The sequence below is a fragment of the Podarcis melisellensis genome, assembly GCF_964234715.1.
Source record: "Podarcis melisellensis genome assembly, chromosome: 2".
Classification (NCBI taxonomy): domain Eukaryota; kingdom Metazoa; phylum Chordata; class Lepidosauria; order Squamata; family Lacertidae; genus Podarcis; species Podarcis melisellensis.
In genome coordinates, this window is record NC_138529.1 from 116506603 (window position 1) to 116530225 (window position 23623).

A 23623-nucleotide genomic window follows, 5' to 3' on the forward strand; every position below is an offset into this window, starting at 1 on the left:
GTACTTCCCTTTTGTTACGCAAACGGACCGCTGGGAGCTTATCTATTTTATATACCAAGGGTACTACTATACCTAACGTGCAGGTACCAGAAAAGGCAGAGGGGATTTCTTTGTAGGCACGTGTGCCACAAAGTAACCATAAATCAGATTGAAGCAAACATGTAGTTCTGCTGCTCTTTCTCATCCATTCGAACCAAACATAAAAGTCTCTACACGCAGCTTGTTGTTCATAGGTCATGTAAGTTGTGACATTATTAATTAAAACGTTTGGTCTGCCACTCATGGTTGTAACATTAAGAAAACAAGAAGATCCATTAATGTATTCATGTGTCCAATTACAATATGGATAATGACCTAAAAATTTTTTGCTATTGTGATTAAAATGAAAACAATAAGGAGCTAATTCTACAAGCGATAGAAATACAGGAGGTAAACTTATGCGATTGTCCTTCATATTATTGCTAATCTTATATGAAGCATTTACTGGAATGCTAGAATACCACCACCAAAAAAGGCTCAAAGCTTCGAGAAGCTTTTTAAAATCATTTTTCTCAGCAGCTAAAAGGCACTAGCCAAGCATATTCCGCTTGCTGTAATTAAAAAGATTGCAACAAGGTCGAGAACAGGGGCCATTGTCTTCGCAGGCCTTGTTAAAAAAAAACCATGTTGCAACTTGCTTTCTGTCCGGGAACCATGCCAAAGCACAAGAATGAAACAACTGGAACACACTGAAAACCCCCTCACCCCCTCCCTTGCCAAGAGTCCACAATAGTTTCAAGACAGCCCTCTGTACATGCTCAGGGGAACACATCATAGGGCAGGACTCCTGAGGGAGGAGAAACAAAAATATCTGGGGGGTAAAATCCAAGCGATGCCGGTCTGACGAGGGCATCCTTCAAAGCCAGGTTCATTTCCCAGACAAGAGGCGGCAAAACTGTAACGATAAGTGGTAGAAACGGTGGCTTCCCAGGGGGAAGGGGGGCCAACGCGATAGGGTTGAAGATGGCCTTTCAACGTGCCAGGAAACACTGGAACCGCTGTGGAAGGTGACGTAATCCAGGGCACATCAATATGGCGATGTCTCCAACTGCAATGTGGGTTGAGGTCAGGTGAGAGGTCATCACCGGCAAACAGCGTAAAATACGGTTTCAAGGTGCTGGTGTCTCCTCGGGCGAAGACGAGGCAACAGAAGAGCGCCAAGGTCGAACGCAGCGGGCTGGAACCCATCGGGGAACTCCGTCTACGTCAATTGCCGCAAACCCGCGACCCCAGGAAATCAAGGAAGTTGGACCCTTCCACTGTGGATCTGGAAGCAACCTGTAAGACACTAAAGGGCGTTGCAATACTTCCTCCTTCCGGAAATGGAGTTCAGCAGGCGTAAAATCCTTATTGTGGGGATACAAGAGATGATTTAGAGTAAACAATACTTGATGTACAGCATTAGGTATTTCAGATACAGCAGGCGATCGACCTCCCAATTGCTTGTTGAGAAGGGTCTTAAAGGTCAAATGAGAACGCTCGACTATCGCCTGCCCTGTAGAATTGAAAGGAATGCCATGAGTCAACCTTATATCCCACAAAGAACAAAAATCAGAAAAGGCCTGAGAAGTGTACGCAGGGCCATTGTCAGTTTTTAAGGTATGGGGTTTTCCCATAACAGCAAAACAGCGCATTAAATGTTGAATAACATGACGAGTGGTCTCTCCTTTGAGAGGAGTGGCCCAGATAAAAGCAGAGGCAGTGTCCACAGTGAGATGTACCCTAGAAAATGGAGCCAAAGAAGGCGTGTGGGTGACATCCATTTGCCAAATTGCCAGAGGATGCAGGCCTCTAGGGTTAACTGCATCAAAAGGAATGACTGTGGGAGATTTAGCGCATACTGCGCACTGTGACACAATGTCTCGAGCTTGAGAAATGGGCAAGGAAAAAGATTTTGCCAGAACTTTAGCATTTTGATGAAATACAGAATGACTTTCAAATGGGTCGGAAAACAATGAAAAAATACCAGTTTTCAAAGCATGGTCTGCCCGGGCATTACCTTCTGCCAAATACCCAGGGTGGCCAGTGTGAGATCTGAGATGGGCAACATAAAACTGACAAGTTCTAGCTTGTACCAAGTTCTGCAAAGTGGAAAACAATGTAAACAAATTTTTGTCAATAGCAGGAGTGATATAAGACAATGGTAAGACATTCAAAAGATTATATACATACTGAGAATCCACAATGAGATTGAAAGGGATATTAGCAAACTGTTGAAATGCCAAAATTACAGCTGCCAATTCAGCACGTTGTGCTGAGGTCTGCTCAGTAGTATACAAACTTTTCCATCCCCCCTCCTCTTCCCACACCACCACCCCTCTGGATTTGTTACCATCAGTGAACACAGTAAGGGCGGAGGGTAAGGGTAAGGGGGACAAAGCAGTTTGCAAGACATAACGTAGCCCTGTAAGGAAAGACAAACGAGGGTCTTTAGGAGGAGTATGAAAGATATGTCCCAAGAAATCAGCAAAAGCTATTTGGGTAGAAACGGCTGTCATCATCAGATGCTGAAATTCTTCCTGTGAAAAGGGCAGGTACACTGACTGTAAGTCCATTCCAGAGAGGGCAAGGGCTCGATGTCGGCCCTTAGCAACAAGGTCCATGACGCTGTTGGGTGTAGCATACACGTTCCGTGGAGGAGTATGAGGCAAATGAAGCCACTCCACAATAGACACAGTCCCAGGCTTTTGGCCTGTGGTGTACAATATAGCTGTTGGAAGGAGCGGGGTGGCAAATACTGCAAGTGATAATTGTGCCATGGAAAGAGAAGGAATCCTGTCCACCATACACCTGCGGAGATGGTTGTTCACAGTGGTTAGAGCCTCTTTCATTGCAGAGGTGACTGTGATCTTGTCTGCTGGATCCTTATGTCCTTTAAGGGCAGAAAATAGTGGAGACAAAGTAGAGGTGGGCAGGTCCAAATAACTCTTTATCCAATTCAGCTGTCCAAGGATTTGTTGTAAATCCACCAGTCTAAGATGACCAGGAAACTGTAGTTGAGGCATAACTGGAATGGCTGCAGATGCTGTCAGTTTGTGTCCCAGGTACGTAATAGGTAAAGTCCGCTGGATTTTTTCTTTAGCCACTGTCAATCCTGCTTGCATCAGAGTATGGATTAGGTCCTCGAGAAGAGTGTCAGGGATGTGTGATGATGAAATTAAAATATCATCCATGTAATGACAACAGATGACCGCTAGGTGGCGCTCACGGAATGGTTGAAGCGCCTTATCCACATAATACTGGCATAAGGTCGGAGAATTTTTCATACCTTGTGGGAGAACCGACCATTGAAAGCGCTGGGTTGGCTTGGAGTTGTTCAGGACTGGCAAAGTGAATGCAAAACGCTGTCTGTCTTGTGGTGCCAAAGGGATAGAGAAAAAACAGTCCTTGAGATCGATGACTGCAAGCTGATGGTCTTGTGGCAACATGTTGGGATTTAGAATGCCAGGTTGCAAGGTCCCCATAGGGTGCAATTGGTTGTTAACCCTTCGTAGATCGTGCAACAGACGGTATTTTCCAGATGTCTTTTTTCTGATGACAAAAATAGGCGTATTCCATGGGCTGGTAGAAGGTTCAATATGCCCCAGTTCAAGTTGTTCCGCAATTAACTGGGCTGCCACTGCAAGCTTCTGTCTAGGCAAAGGCCACTGATCCACCCATACGGGGGTGTCTGTGGTCCAGCAAAGAGAAAGCGCAGTCCGGGGCATGGCAGGGGCAGCCCTTAGCATAAATTTGTAGAAATAGTAGTTTCCGCTGCAGCAAGCAGGTCTCGCCCCCAAAGGGAGACGGGAATGTCTAGAACCAGTGGTAAGATAGTCATTTCAAAGCCTTGTGAGCCTTGAATCAAAATAGGGTTCCTGCTGCGCTGGGCAGCTGCAGCGCCACCAACGCCAATGACAGAAGAAGCTGGCTCAAGTGGCCAGGCAGAGGGCCAATCCTTGATAGCGATCACAGAACAGTCTGCCCCCGTGTCCAAGACCCCTTCAATCGTGCGACCCCCAAGGGTCATGTGGATCTTTGGACGCTTCTCTGTGACTGGGAAGGTAGCAGCAATGAGGGGGTCATGGTCCTGGGTTGGCTTCGGGACGCATATAAGTTTTGCTATAGGAGAACCTGATTGCAAACGCGCCTCGCGATCAGAAAATACAGTCACATAGGGGTCATTTTGATGTAATCCATGTAAAACATCTGGAACAAGGTGGATCCCTTGCTGCAAAACCTCTGACAGTGGAAAAACAAGGCATTGTGCTGAAGAAGAAAAACCAGCCCCTATCGACACCCTGGCTTGGTGTGGTACAAAGGGGACTGGCAGGTATAAGTCCTGAATTAAAAGGAGGCGAGGTAAAGCCGGAGGTGGGATGGCTGGAGAATGCACTGGATCCCCTATTGTTGAGCCTGGGCCCGGGGTGGGCCCGACTGCCGGTTTCCCGTCGGCTGATTTTGCTGGTTCTGCTGAGGCGTGGCGGAGCGACACTGATTGGCCCAGTGGAAACCTTTTTTGCAAATGGGGCATTTTTTGCTAGGACGACATTGCTCTGTATTAGATCTGCACTGTGCACGAAAATGGCCCACTTTGCCACATCCATAGCAGGTTTTATCCTTTGCAGGATTTTTGGACACAGTGGAGGATAGAGCTGCGGCTAGCAAGCGAGCTTTATGTATCTCAGTCCCCACCGATTGGCAGGCTTTAAGCATATCTGCAATGGCTACATTGGGAGTTGCCATCAAAGGGCGTAGTGCTTGCTTACAGTCCTCATTCGCATTATCAAACGCAAGCTGGCGGACAATCACTTCTTGGGCTGCTACGTCCTGAACTTGCCGTTTAAGGGTGTTATACAAGCGATCGACAAATTGTCCATAAGGCTCTGTAGGACCTTGTCTAACGCTCCCCCATCGGCCATCGCGCTCAGTTTTGTCATCAGGGACAGAAGCCAAGGCCTCCTGAGCAGCAGCCGTAGTGGCCTCCCAATATTGAGGATCGAGAGTTAGCTGTTGGGCAACAGTAAGAAAGTTGCCTCCTCCCGTTAACCCATCGAGGACATCAGCTTGGGTTAACATGACGGGGGCTGGGGGTGGGGCGGCACCAGCAGCGGCAGCAGCCAAAGCAGCCTGATGATTAGCCAATGCAACATTATTAAGATTATTCCGAATCCCATCAACACGACGTTGGCAGGCCCAGTGCCAAGCTTGTATAAACAAAATCATTTGATGAGGCTGCATTACAGTGCGGGCCAACAGCTTAACATCCTCTGGTATCAAATTTTGTTGAAAAATAGTGCCTAACAAACCCAGGGTGTAAGGAGATTGCAAGCCATTGTTCTGGACAGAGGAATACAGTTCTTTTATGAATCTCAAATCAAACTGTTCGTGCCGGGCTGGGCCTCCCCCTGGCGCGGCAGGAGCAATCACAGGAAAAAGATTAGGAGTTGTAGAATCAAAAGCTAGCAACGGAGCAGCGGCGCGAAGAGATTCTTGAAGTGGGGTGGAAGCGGTGCCAGATGCCTTGGGCAGAGGAGGTGGAAGAGCGGGGGGTGCTGCAGAATTTGAAGAATGCAGGGGAGTGACAGGATGAGGCGAAGAGAGAATGTCCGGAGTTATAGGAGGAAGGTTTGAGGCAGGCAAAGCGGGAACCGGGGGGGCGTCTGAAGAAGCTGGTGCAGCAGCCAGAAGAATGTTTGAAGGAGTTAAGCACGACATAGCTTTGTAGACGTTACCCCAGGCATGTAAAACCTTCACATCAATCTGCGGATGATTTTGAAAGAAGTGTCCAATTTTTTTCCAATCGTCTAACCCCCAATTTCCATCCTGGGGAAACCACGGGCAGTGGGTGTCCAGGGCTTTTATAAGGGACTTAAGGTCAGCTTTCCGAACAGCAAGGTTGTTACTGGCCAAAAGGAATTTAAGGTCTTTAAAAAATTTTTTCTGTGGTGCAGAGAGAGATTTTCCCATGATTGCAAGAGTTGCAAAAAAGAGCAGGGAGCACTTACCGAGGGATCCTTAGGAGGATGAGGGAGGCGCCTTTTGCCCTGTCCGGGCGGAGATAAGTGCTGATCCAGAATCACATTCACACGGGAGCTCTCACCGGGGATCCACTACGTGGATGAACGACGCGTCTGCAGCCCTGCCGGGCGAGGTGAGGCTGAACGTTGTAAAACAGCATGAAGTCCGAAAGAAATCACACGGGAGCACTCACCAGGGATCCACAACGTGGATGAACGACGTGTTGGTGAGTGCTGAACAATGAAAAACAACGTGAAGTCCGAAGGCAGTCACACGGGAGCACTCACCAGGGATCCACTACGTGGATGAACGACGTGTTGGTGAGTGCTGAATAATGAAAAACAACGTGAAGTCCGAAGGCCTCACACGGGGCACCAATTGTCGAGTTGCAGCTCGGCATTCAAGGAAAAATCAGTCTCACACCATAATAGGTTCCGAAATATGGCAGCTCTTAGGGCTCATGCAGCACAGCTTTTATTGTGTGAAATCAGAAAGATACAAAGTACAAGCCAAGCAATTTGTTCTAGCAAGCAGATAAGAACCTTCGCACTAGACCATGCGAGCATCAGGCCATGCCACGTTAGCCAATCATATAGGACATCACGAGCTGTCCACGCGCTGTTCATGTTCCAAGGATGCTTCTAGCTATGAAATCACCCTATAACAATAAGAACTTTGCTCATGCTCTCATGTACAAGCAATCATTTTCCCACACTTTACCACATTAAAATGAAATGGATTTAATGTTTTGACATTGCATCGTTGGTGTCTGTTTATAATGGAACATAATTTGGATGTATTTGAGTCGCATGAGCAAAGGACAAATGGGTCCCTGCCCCATATAAGACTCTGGATGTATGTTTGGGGGGATGCAATAAAGAGAAGAGGCTCCATAAGTAGGGCAACCAGTGTGATTTTTATTGCCTGGCAGGGCTCTTCACGGCCACAGTGGTACCTCTGATTACGTACTTCGTTCTGGAGGTCTGTTCTTAACCTGAAGCACCACTGAGCCTCTTGGGCTTGCTGACTGGAAGGTCAATGGTTCGAGTCCCTGTGACGGAGTGAGCTCCCGTTGCTCTGTCCCAGCTCCTGCCAGCCTAGCAGTTCGAAAGCACGCCAGCGCAAGTAGATAAATAGGTACAGCTGTGGCAAGAAGGTAAACGGCGTTTCTGTGTGCTCTGGTTTCTGTCACGGTGTCCCGTTGTGCCAGAAGCGGTTTAGTCATGCTGGCCAAAGACCCGGAAAGCTGTCTGTGGACAAACGCTGGCTCCCTCGGCCTGAAAGCGAGCTGAGCACCGCAACCCCATAATCGCCTTTGACTGGACCAGGGGTCCTTTACCTTTTTAAAATGCATGCCTACCAATTTATGCAATATATTACTGAAGTCCAGAATGGACCACCTTCCTTCCTTTAAAACAGGGAGGAGATGATGCTGCTAAACTAAAACTCTGATTGGTTCCCGAAAGGATGCCCACTGGGCAGGGCTGATGGGAGACGTCATCAGCAACACCTGCAATAGCCAGAGATTCTCCACATTTGCCTTAAAACATAAATCGCCGCCCTCTCCGAAAACACTGCAGTTCTATCCATTTTGGGGGATAATCATAAGAATGGATCACTCTGCTTTTATTCCTAGATTTCCCCCTTTCAACAAACCTTACAGGTCGATATTTTTTACCCCAGTCTGTTTGTGTGTTAGATGCGATAATGTTTTTATGTATAATAATGTTTTTTCCCAATAGATTTCATGCATTGTATTGTGAAATCACTTTGAGATGCTTCACAGAAAATGAGTCATAAATGAAATATGATAATAATAATAATAATAATAATAATAATAATAATAATAATAATAATACAACCCAGGTGATAATGACTACGTCTGGAACAGATCTTTAGACAAATTTTACTGAATAAACATGTTCAGAACATGTTAGCTATGGAGGAGAGGGGGAACGAAGAATAAATCGCCACCTAAGGAATATCATGCAAGACATAACAGGAGCAAAGCAACATATTTTTTAAAACAGACATACAGGAAAGGGTTCTTAAGAGGAACTCAGACAAAGTTTGTTAGGAAGGAAGCTTAATCTTAAACAATATTATTAAGTTTCTGCCTTTCAGGCCTTCAAAACATTTCCTGATAACTTAGGAGTAAGTACTTCAAAAAGAACAAAATAAAACCCTACATTATTTAAATACTTAGAGTATTAGCCATTTTTCATCCCTACATGCTGCTGATAGATAGATCTGTGTAGCAAACCTTGCGTGATTTTTAAGACACGCCCCTGTAGGATTGAGAGTGCAAGGTCTCCTGCCAGTCTCTGGGCGGAGAGAGAGATTATCAACAGAAGCTGAGCTCAGTTACCAAGGCATAGAAGCAGCCAGACCACAGCAGAACCTGGAATGTGGTGCCGGCCAAGTGCCCTAAAGGAATATGCCAAAATGCCAAAAAGATTAGTGTTTTTTTAAAAAACAAAAAATGGAATATAATTATTTCAAATCATGCAATTAGCAATTCATGATATAATCAGCACATAACAACATGATTTTCAAAAAAATAAAAAATGGAGAAGTTGTCATTTTAAAAGTTTCCCGTGGATCCCAGCTTGAGAAGGGAGAAGAGCGAAACAGGCAGTTTTTAAAAAACGTTTCCCGCGAACTCCCCTACCCCGGGGCAGGGGGAAGAAAGAGGGGAAGGGTTTCTCATGAACCCCAAGGGGAGGAAAAAAATTAAGAAGCTGGCATGAGATGTAACGATGGTTGTCCAAATCGAGAAGGGATAAAAACCTAAATTCTTGGGATTGCAAAGGAAGAGAAGAAAAAGGCTAGGCAGAGTGTCAAAGTACATCAACGGGCAGGATGATACATTGCACGGATTAGTACATTCTTAGAAGAAAGAGATCTCTTCCCCGGCGCTCCACTATTCGTTTCTAACTTCCTGCTCGCTGTGGGTTTTCTCGCGAGGAAGAACCTCGGGATCCCCGCTGGCTGCGCTTTTCTCTCCCTTCTCTCCCGCATGGACTGTGTAATGCCTGTGCAGTTCCGACTTGGACCTGAAGTTTTTCCCGCAGTCCGCGCACAGAAACGGCTTGGCCCCTGTGTGGGTTCTCTGATGAGAGATAAGGTTGGAGTTCCGGTTGAAGCTCTTCCCGCAATCCAGGCAGACGTAGGGCTTCTCGCCCGTGTGGATCTTCTGGTGCCTGGTGAGGCTGGTGCTGTCGCAGAAGCTTTTCCCGCAGTCCGAGCAGATGTACGGGGTTCCCCCCGTGTGGACTCTCTGATGACGGATAAGGCTCATGTTGGAATAGTAGCTCTTCCCGCACTCGGCGCACTCAAAAGGCTTCACCCCGGAGTGCGTCTTCTGGTGCGTGATGAGGTTCGAGCTCCACCGGAAGCCTTTCCCGCACTCCAGGCACGTGTAGGGCATTTCCCCTGTGTGGATTCTCTGATGAAGGGTGAGATCCGCCTTCCGGCAGAAGTTCTTCCCGCAGTCGGCGCAGTTGTACGGCTTCTCGCCCGTGTGGATCCTCTGGTGGATCCTCAGCTCTGACCTCTCGCAGAAGCCGACGCCGCACTCCAAACACTTGTACGGCTTCTCTCCCTTGTGGATGATGGAGTGCCGGACCAGGTGAGACTTGACCCGGAAGCTCTTCCCGCAGTCCAGGCACTGGTAGGCCTTCTCCCCAGCGTGGATCCTCTGGTGGATCGTCAGACCCGAGCTCTGGCAGAAACACTTGCCGCAGTCCAAGCACTTGTACGGCTTCTCCCCTGTGTGGATCCTCTGGTGCCGGACGAGGCTGGTGCTGTAATTGAAGCTCTTCCCGCAGTCCAAGCACTTGTAAGGCATGTCGCCCGTGTGCGTCACCTTGAACTCGATAATGCTCGAGCTGTCCGGGAAGCCGCCAGCGTCCTCAATGCTGGCATCCTCGTTCTTCACTGTGCGGATCCTCGGCTGGCTCACGGTTTCACCGAGCGTCTCGTCCCTCTCCTGAGGAGAAACGGGCTTCGCCACTGGGGAACTTCCTTGAAGCTCCTTGGGCCCCAGCCAACTTGCAGAGGCCTCTTCGGGCTTAACGCACCGGGGCTCCCCCTCCTCTTCCAGGCTGCCCATCACAACCCCGCTTGTTTCGTCTTCGTCATCGGAACGCTCCGGCCGATCTCGCTCTTCATTGGGGGTCATCGGCTCCTCGCCTGCTGAGGTAGACAGAAAGAAGAAGAAGGAAGAGTTTGGATTTGATATCCCGCCTTTCACTCCCTTTAAGGAGTCTCAAAACGGCTAACATTCTCCTTTCCCTTCCTCCCCCATAACAAACACTCTGTGAGGTGAGTGGGGCTGAGAGACTTCAGAGAAGTGTGACTGGCCCAAGGTCACCCAGCAGCTGCATGTGGAAGAGCGGAGACTCGAACCCGGGTCACCAGATTACGAGACTACCGCTCTTAACCACTACACCACACAGGAGAGAAGAATTTGAAAGCCTGCTTAGGGTTCAAAATGAGCTACGGCAACCATCATACATGGGCCCACCTATGTTGCCAGGAAGATCTGTGTTCAAATCCAGACATGCAGCTCACTGGGCCAGTTGCTGCCTCTCTGTCTGAGCTACCTCACAGGAAGGGGTGGTAAGAAAAGAACCGTATGCTGCTTTTATTTGCTGCATTTATATCCTGTGTTTCACCTTGAGGAGATCATGGTGGCATGATCCACGCTAACTTTTATCCACAGAACAACCCGGTGAGGTAGGCGAGAGAGAGAGAGAGAGAGATGTTCAAAAATACACTAATAGTTTTGACTCCGTGCTAGCGTTTGAGTGACAAAGGAAGTGAAAGGAGGTGGGCAACAATTAAGGATTTATTATGTTTTCTGAATGTATTGGAAAATCTATATAGAATGGTTTATTGTTTTGTGTACATTCAATTGTAAGATAAAATATATGCGAAGGGACTTGACAGGAAGTCAAAATTGAAGAAAAGATTTTGTAAGATAAAAGGGGGGAAATATTTATTTTCATTATTATCACTATCATTTCATTTATATATGTGTGTGTGTGTGTTTCTGCGGGTGTGTGTTCTGTATGGATTGTTTGGGAGGAAATAAGATGGTAAATAACAAATAACAAACAAAATATTGATGTATGTAATTTTTATTTCTCAATTATATTTTGTGGTAGTATGGTTGTAATGTTTTTTGTCACATAAAATCATTCAATAAAAATTATTTTAAAAGAGAGAGAGAGAGAGCGTGTCTCAAGCTGTGGTCCACCTGGTCCTAGTTATCCGCCCTAACCACAACACCAACAATGGTGCTATTCAAACGCACCGATCAGGTAATTAATAAGGAACTATAAGAACCCGCCTCTTGTCTTTCAGACCTTCTGCCAAGGCTCTGCTTCAAGGTGGCGCCCAGATTATAGAAACCTCTCCCTGGGCGGTTTGTAAAGGGGCCCCCTATTGGATCAGACCACAGCCCGTTGAGTCCAGCATCTGGAGGAGCCTAGCTCAGCTGGCGGAGCACGAGACTCTTAATCTTAATCTCAGGGTTGTAGGTTTGAGTCCCACCTTGGGCAAAAGATTCCTGCATTGCAGGGCATTCAACTAGATGACCCTCAGGGTCCCATCCAACTCTACCATTCTATGATTCTAGAATTCTGTATACCCAATTATTGTTTCTGTATACCCAATTATTGTTTCTTGTTTTGCTGCCTCTACACCTTTATTGAAAATTCTCAATAAATATTTAAAAAACAAAAACAAGCAAACGGGAGACCCTTAAAAAAAACACCACCTGAGTTACTCCAACAAGACATTTTAACTCCCAAACTTTGAGGAGGGAATCTTTCTCCTGTTGCTGTTGCTAAATCCTTGCGAGTCAGAAATGCTTCAGGTGAACTACCAAGAAATAATTACAATCCACTTTCTGCCCCATCTCTGGCATACACAGATTGAGGACCCTGCCTCATTGGACCTTAGGCCAGTCCTGGACCTTAGGCCTGTCCATCTAGGCGTCATTCCACCTCCTGATAAAGACTGTGATGGCTTCAAAGCGTCCAAAACCCTGCTAATCCTTACCCAGCAAGCTGGTGGCAACCGTGTCACCCGCCCCAAACGCCCGGTTCGGGTCACAGTCCAGCAGAGCCTCTTCTGCCGCAGCGAAATCCAGGCCTCTCTCTTTTGCCGGCACCTGCAACAAAAACAAAGATCCCATCGGGCACAGAGAGCAGGAGAGGGCAGGACTAAGGTGTCAGTTTGCATTTCTTAGTACAGAAAGTATTGATCTGATGTATAAAGATCTTTCCTATTCTGCATAGTTCCATCTGTGATGGAACTCCTACTTGGGGACTTCCCTGGCTTTTTTCTGGCCCACGTAGGACCAGTCTGGATAGTTAGCCTTGGTAAAGATTTGATGTTTTCATCCCCCCAAAAGTTTTTGAGTTTCTGCAGAAATGAAGCTGCATTTTAATGTTGCATTTTAATCTTGTTTTTTAAGTTGTATTTCAATCAATTGTTTTTTTATACCTGGTGTTAGCCGCCCTGAGCCCGGTCTTGGCTGGGGAGGGCGGGGTATAAATAAAATTTATTATTATTATTATAGTTCAAGAGGGTCCTTGAAGGTTTCTTCTCTGCGTGAAATAAACAAGCAGAAGGTTAATGATGTTTGGGTTATTCCTTCAGAGAAGCTGAGTACAGCTGGCTTAAACTGGTTCTGTTATCTCTTTCTGTCAAGGTTATGCTGACTAGAATAATAAGGCCAGAAGGAGCCTGGGTCTCTATCTCTTTTCCTCCTGGTGTGGTGTTTGGTATATAGATAGTGTTAAGGTTTTAGTCTTATTATAAGTTATTGTAAGTTTCAGTTAAGTCTGCTGCAACTGGATTTCTTATGGACAGGGCCAATCCTGAATGCATTGGATTTGTGACCATTATGCTCATTTGCCTTCAGTAGCAGTAAAGCTCTACTGGATGAAATATCCATTGCCTTTGGTTTATTTTTTGGGAATCCTGCAACGTGTTTAAGTTTTTACTCTGCTAACTATACACTGGAATCTACTCTGGATCAATATTGAGTAGAATTTCTTTTTTTATATATAAATATTTATTCAAGATTTTCTTAATACAATAAAAAAATAACATATACTTTAACAATAATCATACTTTCTTCACTTCTTTGGACTTCCTCACATCTCTCGTTCCTGCGTTCCAAATTTTCAAACTTTACCCAGCAATTTATCACCTTATTTCAATTCTTATCTTATGATTTTCCAATATTGTATCCCTAATTTTGGATAATTTAACCCAAACCTTTAAAACTTAATTTTAACATAATATTTATCCAAAATTTATCTTTTCTCATATTTACATTTATCTTCATCTTCCTTTTAACTAGCTTGTTGGTGCCCTATTCTTAATAATCTTACATCTTTCTTAACATTCATACAATTTACAATATTTTTGTAAATAATCCTTAAATTTCTTCCAGTCCTCCTCCACAGCCTCTTCTCCCAGGTCTCAGATTCTGCCAGTCATTTCTGCTAACTCCATGTAGTCTATCAGTTGCATCTGCCATTCTTCCAGCGTGGGCAAATCTTGGGTTTTCCAGTGCTTGGCGACAAGTATCCTTGCTGCTCAATATTGAGTAGAATTTCAACCACATAGGGAACCTGAATTCTCATCAAATTTCATACAGGTGAGGTGAGAAGGGGACAGTAGCTAGCACAGAGAATAACCAACAAGTGCAGATGGCAGATTTGGGCCAAAAGTTAGGAGAACATGTAAAAGGAAGTCTATCTGCAAGCAGCGCATGGTTAAACTATAAGGTGTGTTTCCAAAGGAGGAGTGATGGCCACTAACTTTGAGGGCTTTAAGAGGATTAGAAAATTTTGTGGAGAAGGGGGCTATCAATGGCTACTGGCCACAAAGGCTATGTTCTATTAATTTTATTAATTGTAATGCCACATCCCTGCTTTATAGAATCTCCTGTAAAGCAGCAGATCTCCAGTACAGTGGTACCTCGGGTTAAGAACTTAATTCGTTCCAGAGGTCCGTTCTTAACCTGAAACTGTTCTTAACCTGAAGCACCATTTTAGCTAATGGGGCCTCCTGCTGCCATTGTGCCGCCAGAGCACAATTTCTGTTCTCATCCTGAAGCAAAGTTCTTAACCCGAGGTACTATTTCTGGGTTAGCGGAGTCTGTAACCTGAAGCATATGTAACCTGAAGCGAATGTATCCCAAGGTACCACTGTATATAGCCAGAGTTGATAGCGGCTCAGCTCCAAAACGGAGTCTGGTCCAAAGAGGCAAAGTGTGCTCATGTCCCGCTTGTGGGGACCAGATCTTCTGCTGGGGAGCTAGTTGGCCAATGAGAAAAGAGGATGCTGGACTAGAAGGGCCATGGCCCTGATGCAGCTGCCAGACCCTTTGTATGCTGGCTAGGGGGTACTTAAATACTGAGTTATCTAGGTATAGGTAAAGGGACCCCTGACCATTAGGTCCAGTCGTGGCTGACTCTGGGGTTGAGGTGCTCATCTCGCTTTATTTGCCAAGGGAGCCGGCGTACAGCTTCTGGGTCATGTGGCCAGCAAGACTAAGCCGCTTCTGGCGAACCAGAGCAGCGCACGGAAACGCCGTTTACCTTCCCGCTGGAGTGGTACCTATTTATCTACTTGCACTTTGACGTGCTTTTGAACTGCTAGGTTGGCAGGAGCAGGGACCGAGCAACGGGAGCTCACCCCGTCGCGGGGATTCGAACCGCCGACCTTCCGTTCGACAAGCCCTAGGCTCTGTGGTTTAACCCACAGCGTCACCCGCGTCCCACTGAGCTATCTAGGGAATACTTAAATAAATAAATAAAAAACAAAAGATGAAATGGATCACACCCCCCCAAAAAAAATGTTATGCAATGCTGCATAAAACTCATATGCATCCATGCCCAAACAATGCGCCTCACCCCACCTGCTCCTCCAGCTGTTCGGGCTTCCTCTTCCTCTGCCGAAACCCCTCCGCCAGGGCCACCGCCTGGGAACAGCTCTTTGGGCAGCCCTCCATGACCCAGCTCTGCACCTCCGGCGGCAGGACGGCCAGGAACTGCTCCAGGATGACCAGCTCCAGGATCTGCTCCTTGGTGTGCCTCTCGGGCTTCAGCCACCGGCAGCAGAGGAACCAGAGGCGGCTACAGGCCTCTTGGGGCCCCTCCGCCTCCCGGTAGCAAAACTGCCGGAAGCGCTGGCGCTGGATCTCCGAAATGACCGCGTCCTCGTCCGGGGCCCCTTCTTCCTGCAGGGGCCCAGACGGATCCACGCTCGTCGGGTCCTCTTGGGACTCCCTGCCAAGGCCAGGCTGGGTTTGGGTCTCCCACTCTTCTGTGGGGCATCCGGTGGCTTCCGTCTCCAGCTTGATGGAAGGTGGGAAAGTCGGGAAATTCTTCTGGTGTGGAGAGTCCAATCTCTGCGGGCTCCTCTCATCGGAGCTCTGGGAGTCTGCTGCCCTTGGCAGCTCCCGCCACTGTGACTCCACAAACAGCCCTGGTTTGTGTTTAACCCGCTGGCCTGGCAAACTCGGCAAATAATCCCTGACGTTGACGGCCTGGGTGACACCGGGACCATCATTTCCTTCTGCCCACGCCATGGGGTCTGCTGCTCCAGCCTCCTCCTCCTCCTCCCTCTCTTCCATTTCCTCCTCCGTCACCGATGGCACAGTCCGATCCAGCTTGGCTGGGAACGTGGCACCCAAATCTGGCAGCGCTCCCTGATCAGCAGACATTGTGGCAACTTCGCTCCTGCAGGGCAGCCTCCCAAGGCCTCTCCGCCTCTCTCCAGATTTTAACTGGGGATCGCTGAGTGTCTAGAAACGAGAGCAAATCATGTTCCAAAGAAGCTGTTTCCTGGAGGAAAGACACATAAACAAAACAACGTAAGGAGAGAACTGTTGCATCAGGGCAAAGGACCGTCTAGTCCTGCATTCATGAAGTGGCCAAACTGAAGTCTCTTAGGCAGGGTTCAAAATCCCCCAGATGCCAGGCTCAATTAGGGGTCCAATTACGACAACGTGGAGATCTCTGGATGACAGGCTGGCGACTGACATCTTCATCTGGCTGCTCCTCCAGCTTTCTTAAGCAGGTAATAATAATAATAATAATAATAATAATAATAATAATAATAATAATAATAATAATAATTTGTTTGTTTGTTTGTTTCTACCCCGCCCATCTGGCTGGGTTTCCCCAGCCACTCCGGGCGGCTTTCAACAGAACACTAATAAACAAAATAAAACCTTCAGTGAAGAAATATATGAAAAAATATGGTTCCGGAACTGGAATATTAAAAGATAACGTGTAAAACGTGCAGGGGTAAGCAAGGAAATAATAAAAGAATCAGCAGAACAAGGATTAAATTATAACAACACAAGAAGACAGAAGAAGAATAAGATGGGGAAAAAGAGATCACACATGGGTGAAGGGAAATTTGAAATATTTTTTATAATATAAAAGCTTTAATATAAGATCTCTAACTGTTATATTTGTATACAGAAAAGAGAAGTTTAGAGTAATTAGGTATATTTTAATTTAGTTAATTATGTAATAGATTTATGTTAGCAAATGAATATGAATGTTGAATTTGATGTTTGTACTTTTTTCTAGTTTGGAAATAAATATAAAAAATAAAATAAAACTTCAAACATTAAAAACTTCCCTAAACATGATTGCCTTCAGATGTCTTCTGAAAGTCAGATAGTTGTTTATTTCCTTGACATCTGATGGGAGGACATTCCACAGAGCGGGTGCCACCACCGAGAAGGCCCTCTGCCTGGTGAGCAGAAGAGCTTGTTTATATCCCACCCTTTTCTCCAGGGAGCATTTGGGTCACCCCGCTCCTCAGTTAATCCCTACAACGACCTTGTGAGGTAGGTTAAGAGGCTGTGAATGACTCCCAGGTCACGCAGTGAGCTTTATGACCAAGTGGGCACTTGAACCCTGATCTCCCATGTCCTGATCTGACACTCTAATCCAGGGGTCAGCAAACTTTTTCAGCAGGGGGTCGGTCCACTGTCCCGCAGACCTTGTTGGGGGCAGGACTATCTTTTGGAAAAAAAATAATGAACGAATTCCTATGCTCCGCAAATAACCCAGAGATGCATTTTAAATAAAAGGACACATTCTACTCATGTAAAAACACGCTGATTGCTGGACCGTCCACGGGCCGGATTGAGAAGGCAATTGGGCCGGATCCGGCCCCCAGGCCTTAGTTTGCCTACTCATGCTCTAATCACTACACCACTATGGCTTCCTAGAGTCCTTCTGCTGTGGGACAGCTCTATAACTTAAGTAAATAAATATGGGGAAAGCAAAACGTCACTTAGAACATGATCTGAAATATTTTCCTTGAAGCTTGAATTTGTTTTACAGTGGTGCCCCACAAGACGAATGCCTCGCAAGACGAAAAACCCGCTAGACGAAAGGGTTTTCCGTTTTGGAGGTGCTTCGCAAGACGAATTTCCCTATGGGCTTGCTTCACAAGACGAAAATGTCTTGCGAGTTTTTCCGACTTCCCCCCCCTTTTTCTAAGTTGCTAAGCCGCTTATCCGCTAAAAGCTGCTAATAGCGCTAAGCCGCTAATGGCCGTGCTTCGCAAGACGAAAAAACCGCTAGACTAAGAGACTTGTGGAACGGATTCTTTTCGTCTTGCGAGGCACCACTGTATTCTGGATTGTTTTAGCTGATTAGTTGCAGCTCCCAGTACAATCAGTATTCAGATGCATATACTGCCTTCAACAGTCAAGGTAAAACGTAGCCATTATGGCTAGCAGTCACGGATCGCGTTCTCTTTGAAACCCAAACTGGGAGACACATGAACTAGAGTGAGAGAGATCAACATGTTCATTTGACGGCCTGCTCTCTTTCAACCCTGCTCAAAGCAGTTGTCCTAAGAGGAGGCAGAAAAACTTGTATTCAGCCTCTGGAGCAGAGACTCTCTTCCGATCCAGGTAGAGACAGTACTGAACTAGATGAGCCAATGGTCTGGCTTTGTGTAAAGTAGCTTCATTTTAACTTTATTATTCAGGTCAAAGTCTTGGTCAAAAACCTCACCCGTCCAACAAATGACAACAAAATTGGGCAAGTCAGTTTGTTACTGTAACGTTTTATACACCTTTAGGTGCCAGGTGAAAAGGTTCCTCTTCAACCGGGCCTTTGGCTGATTGACATCCCTTTGAAATGTGTTGAGGGAAGGGGGGTTAGTGGTATGTTTTCGTTCTCATTATGTATTTTGTATTTTTTATGTTGTAATTTGATGTCAGGAATCTCCCTGAGATATACGGATGAAGGACAGTATACAATTTTTTAATAACAATAACAATGACACTAACAATAACAATAATATATTCTTGCATTGAATCAAAGCTGCACTTTGGGGATTTTTTTCTGTGTTGTTCAGAAGCATTCTAGATCTTTTCTTCTTACCAGACTCAGTTTTTGAGCTGAGGCACCACCAACCACGGCTATTTACTGGAGATCTGCTGCCTCTGGCTGGGAGATTCCATAAAGCAGGGATGTAGCACTCCTGAACTACAATTCCCACCATCCCCTGACCTTTGGCCACAATTCATTAGATTATTCATTCACATTTCAATCAGGTGATGGGAAAGAACCTCTCCTAGAGACCTTGGAGGACCACTAGAGATTGGAGCAGACAATTCTGGGCTAGACAAACCCTTTATGGGACTCCCAGATGCTGCTGGATTCATGATATATCATCCCTCTTGATTCAACTTTCTCCACAACATTTGGAAAAATGTGGGTTTATTTTATTTTTTAAGATGGGAAGACCAGGGTGGGAAACATCCATGGCTGCCTTATGCTGAGTTAGGATGGAATCATCAAATACCTAAACCGCTCTCACATGGAAGATGCAACAACCAATGGATTCACATTACAAGATCGGTGATTCTGACCGTGAAGCAGACTCCCTCTGGAGATGGTGGACTCTCCTTCCTTGGAGATTTTAAAGCAGAGGTTTGGATGGCCATTGGTCATGTACATAGCTGTCAACTTACAGAATTGAAAATAAGGGACCAGCAGCCTCAAAAATAAGGGACCAGCAGCCAAAATAAGGGATCAACGATTACTTTGATAAAATACATATTTTGTTGTGTGCAAATGGCTCTACATACCTATTAGGTCCATAAATTACCATATAGCATATATTCAACACAAAAAAACAGCAACAATTTGTTGTTGACAAAAGACAGCTGGACATAGAAAGGGCCCCATTACCTTCAGTAGCTTATTTAAGGGACAGCATCAATAAGGGACAGCAGCGGGACATGGCGCTGGGATAAGGGACTGTCCCACCAAATAAGGGACGCTTGACAGCTATAGTCATGTATAATCTAGTTGAGATTCCTGCATTGCATTGTTTGTTTGATTAGATTTATCTACCGCCCATCACAAGATCTCAGGACAGTTCACAAGATAAAAACACAAGGTAAAAGTAAAAACAAAAAGTTAAAATAAAAACAAAATAATAATCTCCCCTCCTACAAACACATTTAAGAGTGTAGAATATTAATCAGCCAAAGGCCTGGTTGAAGAGCAACGTTTTCGCCTGGTGCCTAAAGATATATAATGAAGGTGCCACACAAGTCTCCCTGGGGAAAGCATTCCACAAATGGGGAGCCACTGCAGAGAAGGCTCTGTTCTTGTGTTGTCATCCTCTGGACCTCTTGCGGAGGGGGCACAGGAGGAAGGGCCTCAGTGAATGATTTCAGGGTCTGGTTAGTTCATATGGAGAGAGGCAGTCCTTGAGGTATTGCAGTGCCAGCAGCGTAGCTAGCCGCCTGGGTGCCTGGGGCCGCCTGTGTGCCCGCGGGGTGGGGCAGGGCACACCAGAATCCCAGTGCGAGCACTCAGAGCCTGCAGGGAGTCTGTCTCCCACAGACATAGGCAAACTCGGCCCTCCAGATGTTTTGGGACTACAACTCCCATGATCCCTAGCTAAGAGGACCAGCGGTAAGGGATGATGGGAACTGTAGTCCCAAAACATCTGGAGGGCCAAGTTTGCCTATGCCTGGTCTACCACCTCCTCCAGCCCTTTCGGGCACCGCGAAGCCTGCAGGTGCCCAATCCACGGTGTTATTCCCAGAAGAGATGCATGGCTTGGCTACGCCTCTGGCAGTACTGAGGAACAGATGACCCCTTGGCTCCCTTCCAACTCTACAATTCTATTATTCTACCTAGCTCAGCGCTGTCTGCACTGACTGGCAGCAGCCCTCCCGGATTTCAGCCCTACATGAAAATGTCGGGGGCTGAATCCGGGACCACTTTCTGCACGCCAAACGCCTCCTCCCTCACATTTGCGATGACTTCATCCCGTTCCAGGATAGGGACGCAGTTCGCCGCCTTTGCACCGAGTCAGACCGTGGGGATCCATGCAGCTCAGCGCTGCCCACACTGGCCGGCAGCGCCTCTCCGGGAGTTTCAAGCAGGGGGCGTTCCCAGCCCGAAATCAGGATGGCAGGATTTGAACCCGGGACCCTCTGCGTGCAGAGCTGGTGTCTCTGGGCCCTCGGGGCGCAGCTGCAGGACCTCCCTAGAGCAGGGCGAGGAGGGGGAGACCTCCCTTGGGGGCTGCACCGCTTTCACCCCTCCTGCCCCCCCTCCCCCCAAGCAGCCCCGCCCTTCCCTGCCATTGCATCTCCGCGCGCGCCCCCGTCCCGCTGCGCATCCCCGCTTCGACCCTTCCCCTGCCATACCACGCGGCCTCCATTCATCTCCTGCTGTGCAGCTGCTGCGAGCATTCCAACCGGAAGGAACTCTCGAGTTTTTTTCTCCCCCTTCTTCTTCTCCTCCCCTGGAGTCTCCCTCCCACTCCCGTTCCCACAAAGCGCGGCTTCGAAGTTCGCTTCGCCTCTCTAGGAGTTTCGTTCGACGGCGCTCGGTTGTCTTAACCCTTCGAATTACCCACAGGGGAAATAAGAAGAGACGTGCGGGGTTTCGGAAACGCATAACACAGGAGTGGTTTGTTGGTTGGTTTTCCCCGCAGGCAGGGGAGCAGAGAAGCCATCGCTCATTATTAGTGGCCCGGTGGATGCTGAGAATATGAGCAAATGATTTGGTAGTTGTTGTTTTTTTAAATTAGATCTTTCTTTGCTCTTCTAACTGCGCAAAACGTTACAGCATTTTCTCACAAATACAAAGCATCTTAAAAAGCAGAGACATCAACCTTGCCAACAAAGGTCCGTCTAGTTCAAGCTATGGTTTTCCCAGTAGTGATGTATGGAAGTGAGAGCTGGACCATCAAGAAGGCTGATCGCCGAAGAATAGATGCTTTTGAATTATGGTGCTGGAGGAGGCTCTTGAGGATCCCATGGACTGCAAGAAGATCAAACCTATCCATTCTGTTTGTTTTTTTTTAAAGATATTTATTAAGGTTTTCAATATTAATACAGTAAAAATCAAAAAGAAAAAATAACAAAAATACAAAAATAAAAATAATTAAAAACACACAAAGTTTTCATAACTTATTTTCCATTAACTTATTTCCCAGACCTCCTCATACCTCCCTTTTTTGTATTCCAATTCAGATTGTTAATTCAGCAAATCCTTATCAATAAATTTTAACCTGCTTCTAAACCTTTTTTTCCCACATTCTCTTGAAACATTACAGCTGGAAACTGCTTAATTTCTATCCGACATCATTCTAGCATTCATTAATTTTACAATATTTCTGTAAATAGTCTTTGAATTTCTTCCAGTCTTCTTCCGCCGACTCTTCTCCCTGGTCTTGGATTCTGCCGGTCATTTCTGCCAGTCCCATATAGTCCATCACCTTCATCTGCCATTCTTCCAGAGTGGGTAGATCCTGTGTCTTCCACAAACCGATCCATTCTGAAGGAAATCAGCCCTGAGTGCTCACTGGAAGGACAGATCCTGAAGCTGAGGCTCCAATACTTTGGCCACCTCATGAGAAGAGAATATTCCCTGGAAAAGACCCTGATGTTGGGAAAGATGGAGGGCACAAGGAGAAGGGGGCGACAGAGGATGAGATGGTTGGATAGTGTTTTCGAGGTTACCAGCATGAGTTTGACCAAACTGCGGGAGGCAGTGGAAGACAGAAGTGCCTGGCGTGCTCTGGTCCAGGGGGTCACGAAGAGTCGGACACGACTAAACAACAACAACATACTTAGCGGAGCAGCCCAACACCACATCACATCAGTGAGCACTCTGTCGTTTAGTGTGACACTTTGGAACTCCCTGCCTATTGATAAATTAAAGCAGACACCTTCACTGTATTCTGCTGAAGATATTGCACATTTTATGAAATGGCGTAATGGTTAAGAGTGTTGGAGAGTAGGGTTCGAATCCCCACTCAGCCATGAAGCTCATTGGAGCTGTCACCATCTCTTAGCCTAACCAACCTCAAAGAGTTGTTGTGAGGAAGGAAAACCACATACATCGCCTTGAGATCCTTGGAAAAAAGGTGGTCTAAACATGCAAATACAGTGGTACCTCAGGTTAAGAACTTACGGTAATTCGTTCTGGAGGACGATTCTTAACCTGAAACTGTTCTTAACCTGAAGCACCACTTTTGCTAATGGGGCCTCCTGCTGCTGCTGTGCCACCGGAGCACGATTTCTGTTCTCATCCTGAAGCAAAGTTCTTAACCTGAAGCACTATTTCTGGGACAGGTCACACACACAAATAGCTGAAACCAGGCAACTAAAATAGAAGCTGTCAGGGTGGGAAACAGCTGCTGCAGCTGCTACAGGCTTTTTAAAAAAGTATTAAATCTTTAGTGGTTTAAAATACAAACATATAAACATACAACAGAGGTAAGTATTTCAGAGTTAAATACAAAAAAAAAGAAAGGAAAGGGGAAAAAGGGAAATTTTGAGACAAAGACAAAAAAAATGATAAAAAGGGGAAAAAAGACCAAAGATTTATATGACATTATATCTATAAAATAATTTTTTTTGCAGCTGCTACAGGCTTTAATTACAGAAACTGAAGCCTTGCTGAGAATCTCTGAGTTTCAAAGGTCTAACAGAGACCAGGAAAAGGAAGCACATGTTTTTCCTGCCTTTGAGAACCCGTTCACCAAAGTCAAAGGCATTTCTTTTCTAAGGGTGCAATCCTAGACACACTTCTCTTGGAGCTGTGGTGGTTGGTTCGTGAGGGCGAATGGGGCGCTGCCCCACCAACGCTGATCTGCCCTCTGCCTGCCCCCTGCCTGCCAGCATTCTTACTTTCAACCAGGCCACATAAGGGCACTGGCTGGCAGCTTCTCTGTGTTGCCCCTGTAGAACTCAGCAGGGAAGAGGATAGGGCCAAAACTAGAATTAATTGCCTGTGCTCTTCCGCCACCTACTGTCGACCTCCCTTCCTCCCACCCTATCAGTCTCAATGGGCACCAGCCCCTGCTGCCTGGGAGTAAACCCTCTTGCTATCGTACTCTGTCCCCATTGCTTATCAGCTGCTATCTGAAATATCAGGAAGAGAAAAAGGAAAAACTTCTCCCGGCTCTGCTTCTCCTGGGGACAATTTTACCTGGAAACAGCTGGGAACTGAACCTGAAACCTTTGGCAAAGTGTACTCTT

The 23623-nt window shown here is 46.4% G+C and overlaps 1 protein-coding gene and 2 long non-coding RNA genes across 6 annotated transcripts; 1 reads left to right on the forward strand and 2 right to left on the reverse strand.

Annotated features, from left to right (window-relative positions):
- Positions 1-307: 307 nt before the first annotated feature.
- Positions 308-4809, forward strand: LOC309365304. Its single transcript, XR_014165988.1, has 2 exons — positions 308-1046; positions 2859-4809. It is a non-coding gene; the product is annotated as an uncharacterized lncRNA (long non-coding RNA).
- Positions 3674-6620, reverse strand: LOC309365458. Its single transcript, XR_014166166.1, has 2 exons — positions 6292-6620; positions 3674-6160 (listed from the first exon to the last, which is right to left on the reverse strand). It is a non-coding gene; the product is annotated as an uncharacterized lncRNA (long non-coding RNA).
- Positions 6621-8732: 2112 nt separating this feature from the next.
- Positions 8733-20922, reverse strand: LOC309364480 (uncharacterized protein). Of its 4 annotated transcripts, none has more exons than XM_081901864.1 (4): positions 20780-20922; positions 14987-15914; positions 12109-12220; positions 8733-10233 (listed from the first exon to the last, which is right to left on the reverse strand). In XM_081901864.1, the coding sequence occupies exons 2-4, from the start codon at positions 15791-15793 to the stop codon at positions 8963-8965; spliced, it is 2190 nt and encodes a 729-aa protein (XP_081757990.1). In that variant the 5' UTR covers positions 15794-15914; positions 20780-20922; the 3' UTR covers positions 8733-8962. The 4 variants fall into 4 exon arrangements, with proteins under 4 accessions (XP_081757990.1, XP_081757987.1, XP_081757989.1 ...); XM_081901861.1 differs by having other exon boundaries at positions 8733-10236; XM_081901863.1 differs by lacking the exon at positions 20780-20922 and adding an exon at positions 18928-19071 and having other exon boundaries at positions 8733-10236.
- Between the last annotated feature and the right edge of the window lie 2701 nt (positions 20923-23623).